A 9,588-nucleotide genomic window follows, 5' to 3' on the forward strand; every position below is an offset into this window, starting at 1 on the left:
CTCAGCGATCAATAAAGAATCCCGTCGTCTGATTATTCGCACTCAGAGGAACAAAAACACAACCAAACCAAAAGGCCTCATCACATTGGCCAGTTTTGTGTCATATTCAAGACTCAAACACACACAGCGGCGGGAAGATGCGACGTAAGCGTGTTCTCTCGCGTCCCTGCGGCTCTGTATCGCGTTCCAGCAGACGGCAAAAACCACCACAGGGAGTCTGCGGCTTCCTGAGTGGTGGCAGCCGCTGCACCTTTGATCTCTCACTCAAGTGATCAGCCTTTTCCCTCCGGAGCCAAACAGTCACAGCCCCTCTTCCTTTGCATCACACACACACACACACACACACACACACACACACACACACACACACACACACACACACACACACACGCCTACATGCACACACTTGCACATATTTGTAATGCTCTCTGTTTTTCTGTCTCTCTATATTCTTGATGATCATCACAGACAAATAAACACATTTCTGATGCTTTTTGTCTCGGTTTCTCACACACACACACACACACACGCATACACACACATGCATACACACGTGTGAGTTTTGTCCAAACCGTCACGCGAGGCCAAAAAAGCCGAGCCGGGCGACGTATGCAGGCGGAGAGAGAATGGTGAGTGTTATTTGTTTGCATGCCTCGCCTTCTCCCCTGCTGCAGTTTCCTCCCTCTGTGATAGATAGCTGGCTCTCAGCCATCCAGCAGAGCCAAGAGCATGGGGGGGATTGAACTGTCTCTCCCTCCTTTTACCCTCCTCTCCCTCTCCCTCTCTCTCTCTCTCCTTGCATTTCTGGCCATCCTCAGCCACTTTTTCATGCCCCGGCTGTTTCTGCCTCCACGCATGAGGTCTCTCCTCCTCTTCCTCTCGTACCGTCTCTCGCGTCCCATTTCCTCATCGCATCTGTTTTACTCTTCCGTTCTATTGCGTTCCTCCCTCCCTCCTTTCCATATGCATTACACTCGCTCTCCTTCTCTCTGTCGGACCCTATTTTTCTTGAGGCCCCTCACTCTTTCCCACCCTCTCTCTCTCTCTCTCACTTCGTCTGCCACTTCCTCTAATAGCCTGGCTTGATCTCCTCGCTCTGTGTGCATCTTTCTCTCTCTTTCACACTACCTATTTTCACCTCCTCTACTCCGACTCTCCCTTCAAGCTACTTTCCCCTCCACAACATACGCCTCTTCCTCTCTCCCTCCTCATTAATTTCATCCCATCCGCCCTCATCCCTCCTTGCAGTCCACTCCCCTCCGCTCTTCCTGTCTTCGTCTTACAGGGCCCAGCCTGGCAGCGCAGCCCCATAAATAAGACGGGGACATCTCTCCAGTGACATCCTATTGTGGCACTCTGCCTCTCCGCCTGTCCGCCCCGCAAAAGCTGGACCCATTAGTCACCCGACCAAACACCGAGCCTCAATACCGGTGGACGCGGCTTCTGTCGAGGAGACGCCCGTCACCTTGTCACCCTGACGGAGCCCCGTTACGCATTCGACGCCGCCGTCCTGCCAGTGGACATTTCAGGGCGCCATCTTTCCCTGTGTTCCCCGCAGAAAGCCTTAACGCATGCTTTTGTGTTGGCTGACGCTGTCTGTGTCGCACACGCCGGAGCTCAAATTTCTTGTATGAAATTGCTTTGAAGTGTTTGCAAGTGTTGTTTTTTTACATGCTTATAAGAGATTAAGCCTTGACTGTTTTTGGTAATTTCAGAAATTGTACATATCAGGCCCATCCCCTGTCTCAGTTAGTTCAATAATCATTTGGTCTTCACCCAGCCAATCAGCAAAGATCGCTCTACATCCCAGGTCACATGATTGTGGCATTTGACCAATCTCATTGGCTTTGATTTTCTATAGAAAAATGAAAATTTTAGAAAAATTTTATAAAAGTAATAAAGTCCTGTCATGTTCTCTAATAACAGTCTAGGGTTGTTGTTGTTTTTTTTTGAATTTCACAGTATTTCAATGAGTGCCCTATAAAGGGTTAAAGAGTTTGGGTGTTGCTCGTGCAAAAGGGTGTGTCACATGTGCACAAAATGAAGAATAATAAACAAGGAAACATATAATGTACATCATAAAGGGAAGTCAATATAGGCACTCGGCTGTATGCTCAGAGCACAATATGGAGTGTTGATTGTAAACTCTATTGGTGACAGGGGACAGTACGTTCTGCAGCTGCAATCTGAGGAGGCTCTAAATTATTTGTGTGTGTGTGTGTGTGTGTGTGTGTGTGTGTGTGTGCGTGCATGCATGTCTGCACTACCTGCCTATAACTGTTATTTTGAGCCATTATTTCATGCTACATGTTTAAATTCTACCATCTATATGCCAAATCCTAAAGGATGAAACACATTACAAGGATTTAGTGTTTTTTGTTGTGTGTGTGTGTGTGTGTGTGTGTGTGTGTGTGTGTGTGTGTGTGTGTGTTTCTCTGTCTGAATGTCATTCTTTGCAGGATGGAGAAGCCTCTGGACATTAAAAAGTCTCCCCTGAAACCCATTTTAACAAATTTCATATGCTGGTTAGTGGCTTTGTAAGAGTGAGGCAAGTTTCACAGACTGTTACCTCTGAGGCTGACTGAAGTAATATCTGTTAAATCAGCACAGGCAACACAGACTGGGCCATAATGTTTATTTAAAGACTAATATCTGCCTAATATCTGTCTAAACCAGGGCTTGGTGCTGATTGGTTGAAGCAGATCTACCTGAACAGGGCGTGCAGGAAGATGTGTGAGCTTTAATTGGGTCAGGTGTGAAAGAGCAGAGCTGGAACCAAAACCTGCAGGACAGGGGGCCCTGGAGGACTGGGTTGGTGACCCCTGGTCCAAATCAACATATTAATGTATCAGCATATAATGGTATGAGTGTGTTTAAGCTCACAGTGCAAAAACTAACACGCACACATGAGGTCAACTCCACGAAGACTAAAAAAAAGTGACATTTTTATATCGGATATTCTGCCTTGTTTCAACATATTTATACTTGTTCCCAGAAAAATTCCTGAAATGAGGAAAAACTGCATTGGAAACAAGTGGGACTGTCTCATCCCCTTGGTATATATATATATATATATTTTAACTTGTTATACGAAAAAAAAAGATTTTAACCCTTTCATGCATGACTTATGAAAGCCTGAGTCCACATTTTTTTCTGATGTGCTTTTACACTTCTTAGGGCATGAATATCTCTGTGAGTCTCCATACTTCTTTCAGAATACAGGACTGGTGTTACCATGTCATTCTACTAGTATTAATATGTTTTCAGCAACAAGAACTGACAGTCTCTGCATAAACCTCAATGTAGGGGAGCAGCAGAGAGCATTCTAACAGCTGATGTGCGGGTGCTTTGGGAATAAAAGTCTACTGACCGTCATCGCTGTTGTCGTCCACCAGGATGATCTCTTTGAGCAGGTGAGCTGGTGTGTGATTGACAGCTGAGTGCACTGAGCGGAGGATCACTGACAGAGCCTCGTTGACGAAGATGAAGATGAGGGAGATCTGGGGGAGGTCTCTCGGGTAGCTGACCTTCCTGCATCTGGACAGACAGACAGACAGACACGCAGTATGTTACGCCACAGTGTGACTATCTTATCTGAAAGCCAAATGAAACCTTTTCTATGTGAGGTTATTCTAATGCCTTGCTGTGAGACTTGCATCCTGGGATTTGCGCGCTCCTCTCTTCCTCAGTCATCACTGTGAAAGACCAAGCTGCCTCCACAGAGCTGCTGACATCTTGTTCACAGAGGCTAAAAGACGAATCACGTGCCTTCTCCTGTTCAACTATAATCACATGGGTTTTCCTTTCCTTTTCCTTTTTTTTCCATATTGGCCTATTCACAGTCTGTCTACTGCAGATAGGAGGCCTATTTTTACTGCAGCCTTTGTTTAAATGGGCTACAGCTCTAATGAAGGGGAGAGAGGTGCATCAAGGCTTTGGCTGCATCTCTCTGTGCAGTTACACTGGTGGAGAGTGACTTCCTTCCTTTCCTTATCTCCTTTCCTTGTCACATTAAAAAAAAAGGTGGTCTTTGTATCTTATTATCTTCCATAATGGAATAAATGCAACCTACATTATCAGTATGAACCCTATGTATTCACAACAGCTGGTGAAGTCAGATGGCACAATTATCCTCAACCTTGTGACAGCCCCCAAAACATGCCTATGTATCCGTTACAGGCTTAACAATGAATAATGGTGAACTTAAGTTAAGTATGTTAAGTATGATTACAATAGAGCTGTGTATTGGAAATATATTTTTTCACATTCTTAATCATATCAGAACTCCCCAAATGACTGAGTGATCCCCCTGGGGCGTCCTGACCCTCCGGCTGAGGGCACAGGATTGTGTCAAGGGACTAATGAATTGCCCCTACACATTTTTTTTTAACTATGTCAAATAATATTGTCATTTTAACTCCACATCAGGTTATAAGCAGCTGGCATAAAGTCTATACAGACTTGCAGAGTTGCCAGGTTTGCATGTTTTCTGCAAAAAGTGCACTATTTTTTTTTTTTTTTTTTTTAAAGAGCGCTGGAGAAGGAAAGATATGGGGGAGACCAACATAATAAAAAATGTCCTGGCCAGTGTTAAAACCAAACTGCACCAAACAGTAGCTCACTGTGGAAAGTGTTGCCTAAAAACTTCCTCTACACTGCTGAGCGACTGTCATTTACATTTTTGTTTTCAAGTGTCTCCATCTCAGTGAATCCACAATGAAATGATGGTTGCTGGCACTCCTGGCACCAGGATGATCGCTGTGTCTTTAAAAGTCCACTGACAGGGGGCAGCCCAGTCACCAGATAAGAGCGCACACCACGTGTTCCGGCTGAGTCCTGTTCGCAGCACACTGGGTTTGAATCTGACCTCAGGCCATTTGCTGCATGCCATCCCCTCTGTCTCTCTGCCCTTACTGCCTCTTTCTACTGTGACTGTCAAATAAAGCAGACATGCCATAAAATAACTTTTAAAAAACTGATACTGGTACTGTTACTGATACTAAAAGGCTATAATTACTACTACATATACTGCCACAACTACTACTACTTCAAGTGCTACTACTACTGCTAATGCTATTACTGCATTAGCAGTAGCAGGCCCGACCATGGAAGCTACGCAACTGGTGGCAGAGATTGGCTGAAGGCTTTCTCATCATCCCCGACTTTCAAACGGGGGCTGTTGCTCATTAACTGGGGTTCAGGAGCAGAGACAGACACTTTGTGAATGAACATTTCTATGGAAAGCTCGCAGACAGATACAACACAAGGCTATTTGGGAGTATGGGAGCATGCACCCCTGGATGCACATGCATATACACTGATGATACGCAAATGCAATCAGAAGCATGCAGTTCACACCTGCTGATACAAGCACCACCTGTGTGTGTGTGTGTGTGTGTGTGTGTGTGTGTGTTTAGATTTGTCTGCCCATGCATACATGCATATCGATGGACACACTGATAGTGCAGCTTCATCACAAATCCAACAACAGATTAAGAGGCACAGACAGAGAGAGAGAGAGGAAGAGAAATTAAAAGGGACGGTGCAGTGCATTAGGTACAAACACTTCAAAGCACACAGGAATTTGTTCCTGATACCAGCAGAAGGGTCATGAAGCCAAACATTTTATTCGTGCTCTTAAAAATAAAACATGCAGGTTTATGAAATTTGCACAGAGAACAAGTTTGTCAGACCCGTTTTTTGACAGCTTTGGCTAAATCAAATCTCTGTGCTCACTTGCTGGGACGGTGGTCCGGGATGGTCCGATCCAGAGAGATTTTGTCACTGAGGTAGGCATTATATCCATACTTCTCCCTCAGGTATTTTGCATCACTCTCCTCAGCTGGTGACAGGGTGGCAGGGAGGCCACCTTTACCTCGACCCCCAAAGCCCTCAATGAGGCCGAGAGATTTAGAAAGACCTGAGCAAGGCAAACGAGAAGATTACATGTCAGTATCCCCTGGTGTGGCTGAGTCACTCCTCTTTCAATAATCCTGTCTAAGGCTTACAGGTGTTACCCCACACACAAAATCCTATCAGAGATCCAACTCCAACCCCATGTGAGCGAAGGTAGTCATTCGCTGTTGAGAGAGGTGAGCTTATGATTTGATGTGACATTATGACAAAGTGTTGGCACAGATTGTGCCTTCAGTACGGGGTTACAGTATAAAAATAGAGATGTAACAAATATGCTCAGCCCTGGGGTTCCCAGTCTTACTCGCCTGCTGATCCTATATTGAGGCTGCAAAATTCCAGCAAGGAAAAAAGGCATCAAGATTCAACATGGAGCTGTCTAATTAATGATAAAAGGCAGAAATCTTTCACTCTCCAGGTTGTGAGCCGGGCAGTGAGGCTGCACAGTGGCCTTTCATTTGTTCACTGTTCATTTCAAAGTGAGGGATAACCATCATTACATTCATCTTAGTTTATTTGGGATTATTTGGGGACAGCAGGGCAGCCTGTTGGCTAAAGGGACCATCCTTCAACCCGGTGGTTCATGCACCACTGCTGACAAACATCCACCCTGCTCAAGTGTCCTTGAGCGAGGCACTGAATGCCTGCCAGCTCCGGTGTGTTGCTCGAACCAACCCTGACCTCTGACCTCACTGGAGCACCAAGACACATGGATCAGTTCAGCACCAGAATAGCTCTAGATTGACAAAGTTTTAGGGATAAGTAAAAACTATTTTTTCTTTAGAACTTTAATCTTAAGTCATCTAAAGTCAAGGAAGAGTGTAAATAAATAAATTGTTCAAAGTTTTCAAATTTCTGAGCTTCTTTCTGTTTTGCCTCTTAGGAGGACAAACTTGCGAATAAATATGATTCTGGAAAGCAAAGGTCACATTTGTACAAAAATAAAATTAATTTAACTTAAAACATTCTGTCGTTGTATAAAATTTAATGAAGCAGAAATATGATTTTTTTTTAAAATATCGCCTATTTATTGCAATGCATCTTTCAAACAATTAAATAGGTATTTTAAAATATTGCTGTAATAGCTTTTCTTACTGTATGTTAGCCTACATTAAACAGTCAGTTAACATTGTTGCTAATGGCGAGAAAACGTTGCCCCAGATCTGCCCTAAAAATGGCCAGTTTTCCAATTTGCACAATCAAGTTTTCACAATCAATCACGTTTTTCAGGTAAACTCAAGCCCTACCATTATTAGAGAAGCTCTTGCTGTGAGAAAATAAACTACCAAACAAAGGCACCTAAGAGTTTGTTGATTATATAGCTTTTATTAGTGACTCCGATGCAAGCTAAGTTTACTAGACAGTGCCTGGTTAACTTATTACCAGTCTCCAACATAGTCAGTTAACATTATTGCGCATGGTGGGAAAACTTTGCCCCGGGTCTGCCCTAAAAATGGCCAGTTTTCAAATTGGTACCATTACATTTTCAAAGCAACAAAGGTTAACTTTATAAGCTCACTATTGCTGTACCCAATTTAAATAAAATAATATATAAATAAATAAATAGCTTGTAAATAAAAAAATGCATGTGGTTTTGTGCTTATTTATAATCATGTAAACTCAGGTCTTAACATTATTTGAGAATTTCTTGCTGTAAGAAAATAAACCAAGAGACTCTGGTAAATAAGAGATGAGACTAGCCCAGCTGAAAAACAAATGAAATGAGCCAACCTCTTTGTGTGTGTGTGTGTGTGTGTGTGTGTGTGTGTGTGTGTGTGTGTGTGTGTGTGTGTGGAAAGACAAGATTTTGAGAAGCTCCTTTAATGTCTAATATCAGGGGCACCTACAATGACCTTAGCGTCTCTGCAGATCGGTTGGGGATGTCTGTAGGTTCACAGGTTTTTGGGTTAAGTTTTTTTTTTTTTTTTTTACCATTTAATTGCCTGTACACCACGTCCTCCAGAGAGCCGAGTCTCTTGAGCAGCACCTCATGACTAATGCCGGCGCCCTGCTGCGCCGTCCCGTTGCCCCGGGGCCTCTTCCCATCAGCCGTAGCCTCCTGACCGACGGCCGGGACGCTACGTGTATTGCACTTGGCCCAGAAAGTCATGAAACCGGCCACGGCGAGCACGTTCAGCACCAGTAAGACCCTCCATCTCCTGAACACAAAAGCCATTAAAGTCGTCGATGTCCGGGCTCCGAGAGAGGGGACAGGGACGGACACTGTCTCCAGAGAAGCCGTGTCACAAATTCAGGGCTCCCTCGCCTTGCGATGTGCAAAAAGCTGCAGGTATAAGCAACTAGGTTAGGTCGGCACACACCCGCACGGGCTATGTGCATTAGAGAAGAGAGAAATAAATTGCAAAAACCTCAAGAATGTTCACATTTTGAGCCATTGCTCATATTCATAGCCATAAATTAACTGTGACTTACCATTTGGCACCGGGGTTATTTTAGGTTGCATCCCCCTTCTGAGGAAATTGGGGGAGCTTGGCCATCGGCTTTCATCCGTGTCACCACCACTTAGGGGATCTTGTTTTAAGATCATGCACGGAGGATGTAAGACAAAGAGTCGAGCATATGTTGAGCGCGAAGAAGCGGTATACCTGAATAATTTAAGAGTCAGGAGACTATCAAGTCCTTTCTTTTTTCTCTTTGCGTCTAACAGAAGTCGGCGATGACGCGACTGAACAAGACTGCGCGCAAAATAGTCCGGATTCACAGACACTGGGAACCTTCAAAACGCCTTTACCGCGTTCCTGAGCCTTGATAACCTATGCGCATATCACCTTATATCCCTGAAAATATCACCGGGAGATGCGATCCAAGACACTGCATGGATTATGCTCGGGTACAATGGTTCACAGACGCAGCATCCTCCGGCGAAGGTATGGAGGCTCCTCACACGCAGCGGCAGCGGCAGGGAAAGGAATCGCGTCCCTTCTTACATTTTCCCCGGTCGGTTAACACTCACCAATGTTTTTCCCGTTACACTCCCGCCTTTATTGCATGTCGTTTCTTGGTATTTCATCTAATTCTCCCCCATCAGCAATACGGCGCCTAGTAAGGGCGCAGATAAAAACGTGGAGTGGATCTGGGGAGGTTGTCTTACTCTCAGGCTGAGCTCTGCATGGGGTTTGTGTAAATAGTTCACAGCAGTTCAGTGCTGGTGGGTGGGTGGTGGTTGGAGCGTCTGCTCACTAGCACCCAATTATCTGCAATTACAGTACATTTAAATCACGTTACATTACCTCCCAATGTGGGGCCTAGTGATCCACTAGGGGTCCTTCTTGTGCTCCATGCGGTCCCCAGGGTGAATGAATTAAAGCACAGTTTAATTTTACTGTCATTATGCTTCCTATAGGAGTGATCACAATGGAAAACATGCATGAACGGATGTTTGGGTCAAAGGTTCCTCAGACCTTTCCCCGACACACACCCACATACACACAGACACTTTCGAAATCCTGTATAAAATAGATAAAAAAAAATTAAAAAAAATTGTCCCAGATGGCATTACTCAGCGTATCAAATCGTTATCAGAAAGGGCGTTTTTGTTATGAAATTGTTTGGGAACCCCTGAAAAAAAATCTTTTTCCTGCTGTTCTATAAGGTGGGTTATCTGATATAAATAATAAAACTACAACATGTTTGGAATAAGCAGTCTTCATCCTA

At 44.3% G+C, this 9,588-nt stretch overlaps 1 protein-coding gene across 1 annotated transcript in view; it reads right to left on the bottom strand.

Annotated features, from left to right (window-relative positions):
• Positions 1-8,843, bottom strand: part of LOC115369785 (polypeptide N-acetylgalactosaminyltransferase 17-like) — a 31,089-nt gene extending 22,246 nt beyond the window's left edge. Inside the window, exons 1-4 of the mRNA XM_030066452.1 lie at positions 8,347-8,843; positions 7,846-8,197; positions 5,737-5,920; positions 3,371-3,537 (exon numbers count right to left, since the gene is read on the bottom strand). Of these exons, the coding sequence (XP_029922312.1) occupies positions 3,371-3,537; positions 5,737-5,920; positions 7,846-8,089 (595 nt within the window). The 5' untranslated portion in view covers positions 8,090-8,197; positions 8,347-8,843. The remainder of the gene's footprint in view (positions 1-3,370; positions 3,538-5,736; positions 5,921-7,845; positions 8,198-8,346) is intronic.
• Between the last annotated feature and the right edge of the window lie 745 nt (positions 8,844-9,588).

The sequence above is a fragment of the Myripristis murdjan genome, chromosome 13 (assembly GCF_902150065.1).
Source record: "Myripristis murdjan chromosome 13, fMyrMur1.1, whole genome shotgun sequence".
Taxonomy (NCBI): Eukaryota; Metazoa; Chordata; class Actinopteri; order Holocentriformes; family Holocentridae; genus Myripristis; species Myripristis murdjan.